The sequence below is a fragment of the Phyllostomus hastatus genome, unplaced genomic scaffold, assembly GCF_019186645.2.
Source record: "Phyllostomus hastatus isolate PE091 unplaced genomic scaffold, TTU_PhHast_1.1 phas_scaffold_114, whole genome shotgun sequence".
NCBI classification, from domain to species: Eukaryota; Metazoa; Chordata; class Mammalia; order Chiroptera; family Phyllostomidae; genus Phyllostomus; species Phyllostomus hastatus.
This window is the reverse complement of record NW_025334006.1, coordinates 1,179,093-1,197,051: the sequence shown is the minus strand read 5'-3', so window position 1 is coordinate 1,197,051 and position 17,959 is coordinate 1,179,093. Positions and strand designations below refer to the sequence as shown.

Here is a 17,959-nt window from a genome sequence, read left to right as displayed (position 1 = left end):
CCCCAGTTTACACCCAGCTCTCCAAGATCTTGGTAAAGAAAACACAAGCACGTTTAAAAGCATCCATGGGGACCAACTTTAGAAAGAAAAATAAACAATGCTTTTCACAGAGGCAGTATTATACACACAAGATGCTCCTCAAATGAGCAGGAATCACCTCCACCTGTGCAATTTCTGAATTTTGTCAAGATACTGCTCTGCCCATGTAACATTTAAGAACACACCGCTTTTCAAACCAATAAACTGTATTTTTATCCTACTGGGACAGCTTTTCACAAATCTGTGAAATTTTTGGTAGGCTTTCCTGTAAATACAGGTATTTCAGCAAAAATCATCTAATGGCAGTGAGCTTTAGCAGACTGAAAGATAGTGGGGTGAGTTACAATTTGCAATTTTATAACAATTTCTAATTCCCTGGTTTATTTTATAGGTCCTGTCTAATTTCTTTCAGACCCTTAGCTACCCAGCTTGGTTGGGCTGAATACATTTGATTCAATGTACATTCCTAAATCCTGATGAGAGAGATTCTAGACTCATGATAAGATAGGTATTTGTCAATAATTTACCATTAATATGTCCAGAGTCCCTTTCTTTGTCCCTACTGTGACTTACACCACCCTTATCAGAGGCCAAGGGAAGCTAGGACTAGGTTATATTTCTTACTTATACAAAGATAGAGAATGAGGTTCTTAATATCACAGCAGCTTTCTATAAAAACAACTGATGTTGGGCTTCACACACCCTCTCTCAGTCCTGACACACCTACAACTGCTCTGTTCTTTGCTTGGGGACCTCAGCTGCCAGATTACCCAACCTTTTGAAGACCAGGCTTGGGAAAAAAGGAAGAAGGAGAATAAATGGAGACACCACCATTTTTATTTTAGGTTGCATATTCTAGATAAAAGACTAGAAAGAGGATGAGGATGTAGTGTAGAAGTAAACTGGAAGAAACAATGAGATATTAGCAAAGATGTTAGTATGGATCCAGCAAGTACCATTAATTTAAAAATTATAAATATTTGTCATATGCTAAGACTCCCCATATTTAGGTAGAGAAAAGGATAATTTTTCTTTAAAAGTTGTTTATATAACAAAAATACAATTTTCCAGGATATATAATTCTAGTGGGAAGTATAATTTCATTCCAATTCAATTAAATCTGAAAATTATTTTCTTTTTAATAAAAATATAATAGAAGAAACTCAGAAATTAAAACTTGTACCTTACATTTAAATTACATAAGTGTCTCACATTCAAAACCGTTATCAAGCAGTTTTGTAGACTTTTCGTTAGATACCACCATGGCGTTTTTGTGCCTTGGACAAAGTAGCCACTTAAGTACTTGGTGACTTGGAAGAGCTTAGGAGGAAGATTTTCCTGAGAACTTGCTATATTGTGGAGGAGAAAAAAATCCCCAAACACTTCTCTTCATTGCTGGACCCAATGAGCAAAGACGGCAACGAGTGCCAGCCCTTTCCAGCCTGCTTGGATAGGCAGACACCCTCAATGAGCAAGGAAATAAAGGCCAGAATCTAGGAGGTCAGGAAAAAGATGCAGCATTCCCTTTTCCTCTGCACCAAAGCGTAGCTCCGTCTCCCCTCTCATCCTCCATTTCGATAAAATAGCTCATTCTGATAAAAATCTGTCAAGGACTGAACACGCACCACACAGAAGGGCATGCTGCATTTTTGTTCCGTCCCTCAGAAATTAACCGGTGGTGGCTAGGGGAAAGAGCTCCACAACAGAATCCCAGAACAGGAAAGTGAACGGTGCTTGGTGAATGCAACTGCCCCATCAGATGATCAGCCACGCATTGATCTGGTGGTTAGAAGGGCACAGTTGACCGGCAGACCTTCCAGAGCAAATTGCCCAAGCTGTAGCAGCAGTTTCTTTCCATCATGCCTGACCATCAAAAGGTCAGAACTCAGGGTCTCTCCTCTTTCTTCCTGGGAGTGGGCAGACTTGTATGCACATGGTGTTTGTGTTGAAGAAGAAACACTGGCAGCAGAGAATTCTGGTTCCTAAAACATTCTTCCCTCTTTTCTTGGATGGAAAATTCCATTCTGTTCCACACCAGCTTATGCACTGAAAATTTTGAATCTTTAAAAAAAGATCTGAGGAACAGAACTGTGTTTTGATGTTAACAAATTGTACGAACACAAGACTTAAGAAGTAAGAGTAGATGCTGCCATGATGGTGTGGCTACTTGAAGGCTGCAAATTCTCCTGTAGAGGGAGGACAAGAGCTAATTTTAAAAAACGTTATCTCAATAAACCTAGAGACACAAAAAAGTCTCAATGAAACCTCACTGAAAGGTGACTAGCTATCTGTTATAAATCAACCAACATCATCGCTAATTTAAAGAGCAAAATGCTTGAAACCCATAAAAGAAGACAACTTAGAACATAGACTATGGTTCAATTACATCAATTAAATATCAAGTCTGCAGATAATTTCCTAATTGGTTTTACATGCTATGGTTCTAATCAAGCTGAAAACAATTCCAATGAACAAAGTATCTCAGAAACTGATGGGAAAATAGTAAGGCTGATCCGTAGAATACTTTTGCCTCTGAATTATCAACTCGTTTTCATTATAATGTCACTATTAGAAAGGAAGAATTAGAATTTATCCTCATTCTGCAAAAGAGAAAATTAAGAGGTGAAATGATTTGTCCCATTACACATTTGAAGGAAGGACTCATCTTCTAGTTCATTTCATCTTTCTAACTACCAACAAATTACATATAGGTACATAACTCTCAACGTAAGAATTCTTTAAACCACAAAGTCTGTTTGAGTATGACACTCTTTTAGCTTACTGAAATTGGGGGCTTCATAGAGGGGCCATTATTTTCACCTACTCTTTTGTCCACAGCTTCTATCGCAACTTGGGACTAGAGGTTGGTTCTTCTTGTTATACACACTATAGTTAATTCTGGGGGTTGGTTAGTAACTGGGGACTATCAGAATTTAGCCAGCCTTAACATCATTCTTTAATAATAGCAGTTTCTGATAAGGACCCATGCAATTACTTTTATGAATACACTATTCAATCCAAGCATAACCTACTCACTTTCTGATTGCAATTAGATTGTTTACTAGAGAATATTGGCACGTTCCAACAGTCGACTAATTGCTAATGGCTGGCTGAGTGACCCCTCAACTCAGATCATATGTTGCTAATATCAGCAACTATGTGAGTGCCTGTTGTGTACCAGGGCCTCACTGGGCTTCATTTATGTTTGCATCTGATCCTCATAATAACTCTATGAGGTAGGTTGCTCTTTATTTTACAGAGCAACAAGATGGAGTTTACAGTGGTTCATTATCTCGCCCAAGATCTCATAGCTAGAAAATGGCAGTTGGAATGCAAAGCCAGGTGCTGACTCCAAAGTGCAGGGTCCTAACAACTCACAAACTCCTAAACAATGTTCAAGGATTAATAATTTCTTTTCGTATTCTGAATACAATTGCTAACTGGGCTGTGCTGGTAGTGATACTTTCTTTTGCCATCTAAAGATTCCTTTTAACAAGCAATTAGTCAAGGAATTGTGAGTCAAAAGATCAAGGAAGGGTAAAAGAACTATTGCCTTTTACTTAAATTAAAAAAAAATCTAGGAAGTTTGGTGCTGATTAAAAAAAAAGTCCAAATTACTAAGACCTTGAAGAGTAAAATATTTAAAGTATAACCATAGGAAGATATGATATTAACAGAGACTCAAGAAATATATAAACATTCTCATTATGGTTTGAATTCCTTATGGTTTTAAGGTTGCCCCTTTTGGCAGTATTTTAAATTTATTTTTTAAGATTTTATTTATTTATTTTTAGAGAGGGAAGGGAGGGAGGGAGAGAGAGAGAGAGAGAGAGAGAGAGAGAGAGAGAGAGAAACATCAATGTGTGGTTGCTAGGGGTTATGGCCTGCAACCCAGAAATGTACCCTGGCTGGGAATCGAACCTGGGACACTTTGGTTCCCAGCCTGTGCTCAATCCACTGAGCTAGGCCAGCCAGGGCTGGCAGTATTTTAATACATTTCTTTAAAGCAATTTTCACCATTCATATAAGGAGTCACTTTAGCAGAATCTAAATCTACTTAAAGGAAGCCAGTGTAAAACAGGATTTGCTTAATAGAAATCTTTATTAAAAATGGCTAGAATTCATCTATTAAGTGAGAATATAAAAAAATGATAACTCTAAGGCAAATCTTATATAACATATCAAGACATAACTTTAGCCCTGACCGGAGTGGCTCAGTTGGTTGGGCTTTGTCCCACAAAGCAAGAGTTCGTTGGTTTGGTTCCCAGTCAGGGCACATGCCTCGGTTGTGAGTTTGTCCCTGGGGTTGGGGCACATGTGAGAGGCTACTGATCAATAGATGTTTCTCTTTCACATCAATATTCCTCTCCCTCTCTCCCTCCCTCCCTTCCCTTCTCTCTAAAAATAAATAAAAAAATATGTAACTCAGCCCTGGCTGGTATAGCTCAGTGGATTGAGTGTGGGCCTGTGAACCAAAGGGTCACTGGTTCGATACCTATTCAGGGCACATGCCTGGGTTGTGGGCTGGGTCCCCAGTGGATGATGCATGAGAAGCAACCACCCATTGATGTTTCTCTCCCTCTCTTTCATCTTCCCTTCCCCTTTCTCTATAGATAAAATCTTAAAAAAAATGTAACTTAAAAAAACACCTTCCATGTTTCCTACTCATTATTATAATTAGACACTCCATTTTGTTGAAGAGAGTTCTACTCTACAAACTTGAATTATTAACCTTAAAAATAAAAACACCCCAAACCACAAAATCTTACCAACAAAGTCCAAATCAAATACCAATAAAGCAAACACTAAGGAAACATCTTCCTACCAGAGTATACTGCTTTTAATAGAATACAGTTCTTTCCATAATCAGATTTCATGTCCAAGAAAAATAAAACAAAACAAAAAAAACCCAACAACAATAAAAAAACCCCACCAAAGACAAAAAGAACTTACAGTTTAGGGATCAATAAACTCTTTCTATATATGTCCCTGAAATCATGGAGAAAGTTAAGAAAAAGATGGGGGTAACAGATGATAGAGCTACTTTTTTGGGGGAAAATCTTTTCTTGCTTATTCTTTCTTGCATTATCTGGAAATCTCTATTATCGCACTTTCCATCTTATTTTATTTGAAGTAAGAGTCAACTCTGCTTGTGTGAAGTTATTTGAAGTCAAATACCCAGATATTCTGATTTCTTTGAAAATCTCAGTATATTTCTTTAATTATTAACTGAAAAATCAGAGGCCAAAATCAAAATGAAATTTCTTTTTATCTCCCTTCTAGTTGAGAAGAACCTAAGCCCTATTTTCCATTTGACTTTATTTAGGAATAGGACATAGTATACTTGGGAAGACCTTGTGATTTTAGATAACTCAAATATGATTTATTCATTTGAAAACTAAGGGATTTTTTTAAAGCTAGCTTTAAGATATTACTAAATAACTACTCTTTATTCCAGAATTGAATGTATTTTTCCATGGCTGTTATACATATAATTTGATAAAATTTCCCCTTAAAGATAAAATGTGCTAAAATCTAATATAATATTATACTGTATAAAAACCAACCATACTTTATTTATTTTTAAAGATTTTATTTTTAGAGGGGAAGGGAGGGAGAAAAGAGGAAACGTCAATGTGTGGTTGCCTCTTGTGTATGCCCCCCACTGATAAATCAATCATACTTTAGATAGACAGGGGCAGTCATTTATAACCAGAATAAGCCCCATTCTTTCTTTGTGGTGACCTTTCAGGCAGTTTCAAAAGGATGAGGAACATTCTGGCACAGACACACTGGATTTCTTGAGTTCTTAAGATTTTTATTTATTTATTTTATTTTTAGAGAGGGAAGGGAGGGAGATAGAGAGAGAGAGAGAAACATCAATGTGCGGTTGCTGGGAGTCATGGCCTGAAACTCAGGCATGTACCCTGACTGGGAATCGAACCTGCAACACTTTGGTTTGCAGACTGCGCTCAATCCACTGAGCTACACCAGCCAGGGCAGATTTCTTGAGTTCTTTAGAGAAAGTATCACAGGAGAGATTAAATAAATACTTAGTAAAATAAAAAGTGCTATAGAAATGCTCAATAAATGTCTCAAGTAAATAAGCCTATAAACTGACAAAATGTTTTAGATATGAGGTACCCTTTTCATAACACTGTATTTAAAAAAAGGGGCAGATCATTACGTCAAATTGAGAGTGGCCAACTTGAGAGAAAGGCCATTTACGGTGGGGTGTTAAGTAGTTACTATTTATTTTTTGTTTTAAAGATTTTATTTTATTCTTAGAGGGAAAGGGAGGGAAAAAGAGAGGGAGAGAAACATCAATTTGGCAGAGAAAGATGGATCTCAATGGGCAAAAACTAAAAGCATTTCCCTTGAGATCAGGAACAAGCCAAGGGGTGTCCACTTTCACTACTCTTACCAACATAGTACCGCAAGTCCTAGTCGCAGCAATCAGACAAGAATAAAAAGCATCCAAATTGGAAAGGAGGAAGTAAAACTGTCATTCTTTGCAGACAACATGAGAGTGCACACAGAAAACCCAAAGTCTCCATGAAAAAACTACTTGGTACCTACTAATGTAAGTGAATTTGGCAACATAGTGGGATACAAAGTCAATATTCAGAAATTGATGACATCTTTCTATACCAACATGACCTATCTGGAAGACAAACTAAGAAAAAATCCCATTTAATGTAGCAGCAGCAACAACAACAAAACAACAAAGTACCTATGAATAAATTTAACCAAGGAGGTGAAAGACCTGTACTCGGAAAACTACAGAACAATGAAGAAAGAAATTGAGGAAGACACAAATAAATGGAAGCATATACTGTGTTCATGGATTGGAGGAATTAACATCATTAAAATGTCCATACCACCCAAAGCAGTCTATAGGTTCAATGCAATCTATAATTTTTAATCATTAAAATACCAATGGCATATTTCACAGATCTAGAACAAACATTCCAAAAATGTATATGGAACCAAAAAAGACACCGAAGAGCCTCAGCAATCTTGAGAAAGAAGAACTAAGTTGGAGGGATCACAATACCTAATACTGAACTATACTAACACCACCACTGTAATCAAAATAGTCTGGTACTAGCATAAGAACAAACATATAGACCAATGGAACAGAACAGAGTGCCCAGAAATAAATCCATGTCTCTGTGGTCAATTAATTTTTGACAAAGGGAGCATGAACATACTATGGAGCAGAAACAGTCTGCTCCATAAATAGTGTTGGCAGAACTGGAAGGACTGGTATGTGCAAAAAAATGAAGCTAGAACACCAACTTACCCCATACAGAAGAATAAACTCCAATGGGATAAAAGGCTTAAATATAAGTTGTGATACAACAAAAATCTAGCAGAAAACATTGGCAGTAAAATTTCATATATCTCATGTAGAAACATTTTCTCTGACATATCTCCAAAGGCGAGGGGAATAAAAGAAAAAAAATAAATGAATATAACTACATCAAATTAAAAAGATTCTGCCTAAAGAAAACATCATCAAAATGAAAAGGGAACCAACTGTATGGGAAAACATACTTGCCAATGATACACTGGACAAGGGTTTAAGATCCAAAATATATAAAGAACTCATATAACTCAACACCAGGAAAACCAACAATCCAATTAAAAAATGGGCAAAGGACCTGAACAGACACTTCTCCATGGAGAACATACAGATGACCCACAGACATATGAAGAAATTCTCAGCATGACTAGCCATCAGAGAGATGCAAATCAAAAGCACAATGAGATATCACCACACACCTGCCAAAATGGTTATCATTAATAAATCAACAAACAAGTGCTGGCAAGGATGGGGAGAAAAGGGAACCCCTGTGCACTATTGGTGGGAATGCAGACTGGTGTAGCCACTGCAGAAAACAGTATGGAATTTCCTCAAAAAATTAAAAATGGAACTGCCTTATGACCAAATGATTCCACTGCTGGGAATATACCCCAAGAATCCTACAACACCAATTCAAAAGAATTTATGTACCTCTGTGTTCACAGAAGCACTATTTACTTACAATAGCCAAGATTTGGAAACAGCCTAAGTGCCCATCAATAAATGAGTGGATTAAAAAACTGTGGTACATTTACACACTGAATACTATGAAACAGAAAAAAAGAAGGAATTTCTACCTCTTGTGAAAGTGTGGATGGAACTGGAGACTATTATGCTAAGTGAAATAAGCCAGTCGGTGAAAGACAAATAACCACATGATCTTACTTACAGAGCAAAATAGAACCAGAGTCATAGAATCATAGAATAGACTGACAGCTATAAAAGGGGAGGAGGGAAGTGGGCACTGATTGAAAGAAGGTGAAGGGATTAGTCATGAAGGATCCATGGACACAGACAGCGGTGTGGGGAGTGGGGACAAACTATGGAAGTGGGGGGTGGGTTTGGTGGAAGGGGGAGAAGGGGGGAAAATTGGGACAACTGCAATAACATAAACAATAGAACATTAAAAAACAAAAGCGACAACATCCAAAACAACAACAAAAGAAAAAAAAAATATCAACTGGTTGCTTGTTGTGCGCCCACAACCAGGAACCTGGCCCACAACCCAGGCATGTGCCCTGACTGGGAATCTAACCAGTGACCTTTCAGTCAGCAGGCCAGCACTCAATCCACTGAATCACACCAGCCAGGGCTGAATCAATTTCTAAAAACATGAATGGTGTTACTTATCTTAAGCTACCCAAATGACGGGCTAAAGGTATGCCATACTTATCACTGAGTAGTTTTCCTGGATGAAATCTAACCTAGTCAAATAAAAAAAAATGTTAAAAAAATTTGTGGTACTTAAAAACTAAGTCATTATTAGTTGTTTAAAGTCTTTCCAATTTTCTTTATTGGCTTCAAAGAAGACAGCATTTATGCAGATGTTGTCTGTGTGCCTTAATAACTTTGAACTGTCAGCTATTATTTAAAAATCAGCACGAATCCAAACTGAATAAATGAAGATATATTTAACATGCTGATTTTGGTCCCTAGGCTGACTCTGAAGTAGAGATGCAATTTCTTTGATAAGATAACACCAATGTGGCTTCCTAGTAAAACTATGGTTCCTAGTAAGAATATATTGACTGCCATATTACAGTCATTTTCTCCACAAGACAGTATGAGCATTAGAAAGCGCTAACAAATACTTTGTAGCACAGAACACAAAAAAAGAGTAGTATTCATTCATAATAAGTAGAATTGCTGGGCAAAGGACATAAGGAACACAGAAATGTTATGAGACACATGGATCAGGTGATTGCTAAAACAGGCATCACGAGAGGTAAGGTAAAGGAATAATAATTTAAAAAAAATCCATTACCTGGTGTTTGACAACCAGATATCTACAAGAAAAACAAACAAACCTGAGAGTTCTCACAGGATTCTGTGAAGCTTTCTAGGGGAGGAGGAGGTAGTGCATTTGAAAGGAAATCTGGCTTCTATATATGTAAGATATCCTTAATATATAAAGAAATATCTGACAGGAACTCCAATTTATAACATTTACCCACTAAAAATCCAAAGTTAAACCATGTTACTCATGTCAAAAATGCCACTCCTTGTGATGGCTTTGGTTACCTGCACCCACAATTTATAAAAAGAGATTTAGTCTAGTTTATTGCTTTAAGGGAATAAAGGACATTCACACTTTCCAAATTGTAATAAAAAGAAGTAGTTATAGAAAAAATATTAAGAATAAAAATAAGCCTATCCAATTTTAGTGACTTCCTGAACGTGATCTGTCTGGTCTGCCTCGCCTGACACAGGCCACCCTGCTGTCACCCTCCCCCTGCACACGCATGCACAGGAGTGCCACTGATCTTCGGAGACCCTGATGGATAGGCGGGGGCTAATGACAAAAGGTGCCTGGGAAATGTTTAATTGAAGTTTAATAATTAGAATAACCAAGGAAACAAAACAAACTGGGAATAGTAAAGCATCTGGAAGAGGCATTGCAATTTCTTAGCAATGTCTATATATTTAAAAACCCTTGGAGGCTGAAAATCCAATGCTAAGTATGAATTTTAGATTGGAAAAAATTACATAGTCTTTAAAAACGTTTTGACTCACCTTCATAAAAAGTCCTATTTAATTTAACTAATGTATGAGCAAACATGTTCATTATCCCTTGTCCCTACCCTCCTGTACGCTCCCCTGTGTTAATTCAGCTCAGTGGACAGGAAACGCACCGTATCCCCCTGCCTGGATGGGCGTTTTCGGAGAAGCACAAGCATAGAGACTGAAATCCTCTGTCTGGAAGCCAGCCCGATTCAAGGAGGGTTCTGATGCACTGCGGTGAATTTTTGGCAATGAGCGGGCCAGCAGCTCAATAGAGGCGAGGATCTAAAAAAAAAAGCAAAAAAGAAAACGAAACAAGAATAAAAATCTAGGTGGTATTAATCTTTACGAGCCCCATCATACAGGAAAGCACCTGAAATCTTGCATTGTTTTCAGTATCATCCTAAATGCCCGGAAAAATACATAGGAAACTGATATTTTTCCTTAAAAACTACCAAACTACTTATAGCTTTAATCTTTGTAAACTGAATGGGGAAATTAACCCATAATTAGCTTTTATTTACATTTTAGATCATTTGCCAGCCTTGGAACAGTAAATAATAAAAAAATTTAAACCAGTTAAATGCCTATTTCTCATATACCAAGTCCTTTTGAGGAAGATGAGAGCATGTTAAATAAAGCACTATGTGATTTCATAAAAGAACCATCGGAGCAACTCAGTCTTGAAAGGAACTTCACAATGGGAAGCATCCTACACACAGTATTAAGAATAGGACCCCAAAGACCCAGGCGGCCAACAGCACAGAAGTGAGAAGGGACAGGTGAAGTGAAGAAGACAGGAAAACTCTATGAAAAGACAGCAACACACAAAACATAGAAACTCAGCATTTTTAAGGTATAAAGAAACAGGTTATGACTTTTCAAGGCATGCTGATGCGGACACTGGCCAGCAGTGTCTGTGGCATTTTGGATGAGACAAGACAAATTCACATGGACTACTGAGTCCTGTGGAGGAAAAGGGACAGCGTGGCCACTCTCTCAAGGGGGAGAGCACCCTGGAGCACCTCGAACACTCTCTCAAGAGGAGAGCACCCTGACCCTTGCCTTGACAAGCTTTTATTGCTTTTCTGGGCACATTACACTGAGGATGGTCCTCACTTACTAAGCACAGGTTTGCTTTAGGTGGTTACCTTTTGCAGAAAACAAAGGAGAGGATGCTGCTAATCACATCACAGAAGAAGGATATTTGCAAATGCAAAGGAAAAAGTGGTTGTACTGGTTACACTCGTCTGTGGAAGGTTTAGAATAGATTTTAGGAAGTTAAAGATATGCAGTAAATGGACTTCTGGCCAAGATGGAGGCATAGGTGGATGCACCATACCTCCACATACAACCAAAATAGGGACAACAACAATTTAGAAACAGAATAACATCCAGAAATGACAGAAAATTGATCTGAATGGAAGTCGGACAACCAAGAAGTTGAATTAGACCCATGCATCCAGACCGGTAGGAGGGGCGGAGATGAGCAGCCAGGCGTGGGTCGAGGTGTGGAGAGCAGAGAGCGGTGGGACCGGGCACGTAAGGCATCCAGGGTGTGCAAGGCAGCCGGGGCATGCAAGACCACAGTGGGTAGACCCTGAGTGCACAGGTGGCAGCTGGCAGACCCCCGCCCAGGGGTGGCAATCGGCAACCGGCAGACCCGGTGAGACGGTGACTGTAAAGCAAGGCAGTGTGCACAACTCAGGATCACAGCGTTGGGAAATAGAGCCTTGGGACACTGACTGAGATCACCTGTGGGAGTTGAGGCACACAGAGAGACACCCAGCCTCACAGGGGAGGTTCTTGGAGGGCCCCACGGTGTGTATAAGCCCACCCACATGGGAATTGGCACCAGAGGGGCCCAGTTTGCTTGGGGGAAGCAGCAGAGGGGACTGAGGTCCCACGGAGAACAGAGCAAGCACCACTGTTCCCTCTCAACCCCGCCCCACATACGTCACAACCCAGCAGCTGGGGTGCCCCACCCTCGTGAACACCTAAGGCTCTGCCCCTTACTGTAACAGGTGAGACCAGACTCACCCCCCCCGAAAAAAAAAGAGAGAGAGAAATGGCTCAAACAGAAGAAAAATCAAAGCCCCAGAACCCATCATTTTAAGTGACCGAGAGATAGCCAACCTATCAGATGCATAGTTCAAAACACTGGTGATCAGGATGCTCACAGAATTGGTTGATTTTGGTCACAAATTAGATGAACAAATGCGATAAGAGAAATGAAGGAAAATGCACAGGGAACCAATAGTGATGGGAAGGAAACTGGGACTCAAAGCAATAGAGTGGACCAGAAGGAAGAAAGAAACAACCAAACAGGAAAGAATGGAGAAATAAGAATTCATAAAAATGAGGAGAAGCTTAGAAACCTCCAGGACATCTTTAAATGTTCCAACATCTGAATCATAGGGGTACCAGAAGGAGAAGAGGAAGAGCCAGAAACTGAAAACTTATTTGAACAAATAATAAAGGAGAATTTCCCCATTCTGGCAAAGGAAAGACTTCCAGGAAGTCCAGGGAGCTCAGAGAGTCCCAAAGAAGTTGGACCCAAGAAGGAACACACCAAGGCACATTGTAATTACATTAGCCAAGGTAAAAATGAAGGAGAGAATCCTAGAAGCAGCAAGAGATAAGTGGACAGTAACCTACAAAGGAGTTTCCATCAGACTGTCAGCTGATTTCTCAAAAGAGGCCTTACAGGCAAGAAGGGGCTGGAAAGAAGTATTCCAAGTCATGAAAGACAAGGACCTACATCCAAGATTGCTCTGTCCAGCAAAGCTTTCATTTAGAATGGAAGGGCAGATCAAGTGCCTCTCAGATAAGGTCAAGTTAAAGGAGTTCATCATCACCAAGCCCTTATTTTATGAAATGTTAAAGGGACTTATCTAAGAAAAGGAGATAAAAAAAACCCATGTATAGTAAAATGACAGCAAACTCACAATTATTAACAACCACACCTAAAACAAAACCAAAAGAAACCAAGCAAACAACGAGATCAGGAACAGATCCACAGAAATGGAGATCACATGGAGGGTTAGCAACAGGGGAGTGGGAGGGGGAGAGAATAGGAAAAGGTACAGAGAATAAGTAGCATAAATGGTAGATAGAAAATAGACAGGAGGAGGGCAAGGATAGTATGGGAAATGTAGAAGCTAAAGAACTCATGACACATGGACATGAACTAAAGGGGGGAATGTGGGTGGGAGAGGTTTTACAGGGTGGAGGGGAGTGAAGGGGGGAAACGGGACAACTGTAATAGCATAATCAATAAAATATATTTAAAAAAAAAAGATATGCAGTAAACACTTGCTGCCTCAATTCAGGGTGAGGGAGTTTTAGCAAAATCAAGTCTCAAAGCGGCCTAGGTACAATGCAGGCCTGATTCCCCATGGGAGAACCTATCCATGGGCATGGGTCCTATGTACTGGACCTTGCTTTCCACTGGCCTTTCCAAGTGGGAGCTGGGCCCACGCTGTGCAGAATGGTCTCCTACATTATACAGTGTGGTACTGTACAAACATAATCATGAGACATATGTATAAAGGGCTTGGCACAGAGCCTGGCATATAGTAAGTACTCAACAAAACTTTAGCAGCATTATTATTACTAGTATATTTTTCTGAGTTATCATTAAACTATAATCTGTATAATGATCAGCATAAGGTGGCAAAGAAATAAGCAATGTTACAATTTTAAAATTATTACAAGCATAACATAAATCAAAATTCAAACAATATAGAGAAGTATAAATCCTACCTTCCAGGATAACCACTGTTAAAGAGTCTATTTTCTGAACTTTTCCTATGCATAAACATGCACATTTGAAAGCAGAGCCCACCCCCAAACTCACCACACTTTAAAGTGGCATCATACACATCTTTTTCTGCATTGCTTTTTCCCTTACTGATATCCTTGCCACCTACAGAGCTATCCTGATCTTTATGTCTTTAATTTTTCCTTTTATAGCAAATAAACATTTTTGTACATACCTGAATACTTGCGGAAGCAGGCTCAGCAGTACAGGTTTTTAGGAGTGGAATTGTCAGAGCAAAGGGTGTATGTATTTTAAGTTTATGGAGTCTGCAAAGTTCTTTTAAAAGACCTATCCAATTAACATTCCCCCAACACTGTTAAAAATTTAAAAATTTAAAAGGCTCTTTCTTCCTCACTTTCCAACACTGTTCTCCATGCTGGCTACTGCCAATCTGAGGCAGAAAATCAAACATAGTTCACTATTATGTTACTCTGCATTTTACTGATTACCCCTGAACTCTTAACATTTTGTCCTAAAGTTCGTTCATCATATGTTATTTCGTTTGTGAATCACCAGTTCATATCTTTTGCTTATTTTCTACTGATTATCTTTAGTTACTGATTTGAAGGAGCCCTTTGTACAATACGAATATTTAACTTTTGTTATACATGCTATAATTATGTTTCTGTGTTTCCTTTTCAGTATTATTTTCTACTATATAAAAGTTTAAGAACTTTTAATAAAGCCATACCTGCTAATCATTTCCTTTATAACTTCTGGATTTTATCTTTTGCTTAGAAAATTCATTCTTACCTCAAGGTTATAAAAATGATTTCAGGTTTTTATAGTTTTATTTTTTATATGTATACCTTTGGCCATTTGAAATTTAAGTTTGCATAAGGTGTAAAAAGAGATTCTCTAATGAAAATTAAAAAATAATTCTTAGAAGGTGAAGTTTTTGATAATCTGTAAAGTTCATGTGTACATTTCATTTTCTGACACCATGAAAAAAATGAAATGTTATTTATATTTAGGATTATGAACATTTTGTCCCATCAACACCTCTTTAAAAAGTGGGCCTAAGTCTCTAATTTGCATTGTTAACATACATCAACCAGTTCAATCACGAAACCCTAGCCCCTGGATGTGAAAGGAACCTGGTGTGGGGTCCTGCTGACAGTGGCCAACAATGCTGATCTTCTACTTCGATTGTCTTAAAGCAGTCATTTTCTGGGTTAAGAAAACAACTCTTCCTCAAAAGAACAGTAACTTAGAATTCCAATTTGTAAAACATGTGTTTACCCACCCAACCAATTAACCTCCCCTCCCTACTCTGAGACAGCCACTAAGAGACTTGGTAAAACTATAAATTCTACCTTTAATTTTTTAGATGGGAATGAAAGATTCACTCATTCCTGTAACAGTGGCTTTTGTCTAAAAAACTCAGCTAGGACTGGGTATTCAAAGGCATAGGTTTAGAAAAGGACCAACTCAGTAATTATGGAAGCTGAGTAACTATGGGAGCCAGCACTTGAAAACTGCATTGAATGACTGAGACACATTTATATAGTGCTATCAGGAACTTCCTAAGCATCGTAAAACACTACCAGTGGGATATTACAATATCTACTACAGCTAAACTTTCTAAGCTTATTCAGGTACTTAGTTCCAGTTTGTGAGGCTTATTGAAAGACTGTGAACTTAAGGGCTTTACCCTTACTTATAACATAATCAGGTAAGAAATGAGAAATTTCCAAAAATCAGAGAAAGGCCCCTCAAAAAGACCTCGTATTAAAGGGAAGTTTGGAATCTGTTTACCATTAGGAAGAATTAAAGCAGCATTTAAATGTGGTCTGTGACAAAACTATTTTTATCACAGCACTAAGATATTACTTGCCTTTGTTACTGTCATTATTTTACATGTGTAAGTGGAGTTTTCAAAGGCTACATGATATAAGATATTGCATCATAGTGAATTCAAACCAGAGAATCCAGCTGTCTTCTCTCTGCAGAGAGTTACAAAAAGGTAAAACAAAGCTACTTTTCTCCCTATTTTTGGAGGGGGAGGAAACATAATTATTTTTCATAAACACATTATTTAACATGTAACTGTTTTATGCTGTTCAAATAAATTTATAAATATTTAAAAAACTTAAGTTAAAAACTTAATTTTTGAGAATGGCTAGACAAAAGCAAACTCTTTCTGAATATTTTGAGTTGGGATCCCAAGTTTCTAGGTGTACCACTGTTCAACCTTTATAAAATAGTCTTTGTGTTTACTTATCTGGAGTCTGCACATAATCATACAAAATCCAAATCCATGAAATACAAACTATGTGCTCTCAAAAATGCTTAAAAATCTGCATCGGAATAGTAGTTTGTCCTCTTAGGTAACAATGTTTTTTCTTACTTGGGGAAAGAGTGGTCTTTCATCTCTCTTCTTTTTTAGGCACTCCGCCATTAATCTCTTCATGGCTTTCGGACAGTTACTTCGTACCTTACTGAGATCTGGAGATAGATATCCTCGTCCCACCATAAAAATTATCTGGGAAGGGAAAAAAAAGGCAAATCAAAAAACTTGTGGATAAGTTGAAAAATACATAAACACTGAAAATTCAAAAAGCTGTACACTTAAGACGTGTGCTTTTCTGTATATACTTTACGTATCAATGAAAAGTTTAAAAACACAGAGCTAATATTATGATGCCTACACACAGACTGGGAAACAATACTTCTTGGGCTGCAAGCTGAAATCTTCATGACCTATGGGCTGCTGCTAAGGTATCCTAATTGCTCTCCATGCTCCAGTCTCTACTCATCCATTTCCCACTGGTAGGGTCATTGTTGTGAAACGTAGATCAGAATATGCCTCTTTCCTGCTTAAATAATTTACTGGGTGTCACACTTTATATTGTATGTAGCGGAACCAAAAAAGTTAACCTTTTTAGCAGTTGTTTTTACATCCACATTTTAAACTCTTTTGTTGAGTAAACTCTAATGGGGCATTAGAACCACCTCCAGAGAAAAGTAAAATCTTCTGTTTAATAAGTAAAAAGGCTTGTCTTTCCTGGGTGCAGAGATTTGCAATATTTGTAATTTCTTAATTTTCAGCTCTTTTGATAGTGGACAGAAACAGATGTCAGGAGTCTTGGGACTCAGGGAGGAGAGAGGGTTTTTACTCTCAGATGAAACAGGTCAAATAGGGACAGATTAGAGGCTAAGGTACAAAGAACCAGTAAGAGAGAGCTCTTGTTACAGGGCAGAGCAGATTAAGAAAGTCAAGATTGATATCCTACTTTTATGTTATTTCCTGCTTGGTGCAATTAATAAGTCTTGTTTAACTATAAGCCGATTTGCCTAAGTACCACTAAAGTGAAGGTATCCTCCTTCTCCCACTTTACAAAAGTTACCTTTTACCAATATAGAAATTCACTATAGTACACAGCACACCAGGGTGTAAACTGCTGTGGTACCAAAGGGACACTTCCAGATATGATATCTAACTGTGCTCCAATGGATGGAACATTCCCTTTGCAATACTGCTGGCTTCCAATTCTTTGCTTTCAGTAAAATGAATCAAATTGTCAGCTGATTATTAAAATAATGATTAATGACAAGTTATTGTGTAATTTTTGGTATGTTAAAGAAATATGTTCAAATAAAGAATGATATGGTGTATTGTAAAGAATTAATCTTGCCCATACAGAGGGCTGGCCTTTGCCTTTGGCTCCCAGGAGGTAATCCCTAACCCCTTGGAATGGCCTCTCTGTCTTTGTTTACCTGGGGGCCCTGGGAGATGCCAGACAGTCTATGCTATGAATGTGATTTATAGAGGGGCATCAGCTTGCCCTCTGGAGGGGCTAAAGACTAAGGTGGGCCGCAGAGGTCGTCAAGCATATCTCCATGACTGAGCCCCAATAACAACTCTGAACTCCAGGGCTTGAGTGAGTGTCTCTGGTTGGCAGTACTTTGTGCGTGTTGCCACACGCTGCTGCTGGGAGCATTTACTGCTGTCCACAGCCCCACTGGAAGAGGACAACCGGAACCTCCACATGTGGAACACTTGT

At 38.4% G+C, this 17,959-nt stretch overlaps 1 protein-coding gene across 3 annotated transcripts in view; it reads right to left on the bottom strand.

The window, feature by feature from the left end:
• Positions 1-17,959, bottom strand: part of BRAF (B-Raf proto-oncogene, serine/threonine kinase) — a 130,871-nt gene that overhangs the window by 4,937 nt on the left and 107,975 nt on the right. For 2 of the 3 annotated variants that reach the window (XM_045855520.1, XM_045855518.1), the window contains 3 exons: positions 16,303-16,437; positions 10,261-10,414; positions 2,061-2,225 (listed from right to left, as the gene is read on the bottom strand). In XM_045855520.1, coding sequence (XP_045711476.1) covers positions 2,203-2,225; positions 10,261-10,414; positions 16,303-16,437 — 312 coding nt within the window. In that variant the 3' untranslated portion in view covers positions 2,061-2,202. Of the gene's footprint in view, positions 1-2,060; positions 2,226-10,260; positions 10,415-16,302; positions 16,438-17,959 lie in introns of those variants that run through there. The other variant, XM_045855519.1, reaches the window with a different exon arrangement.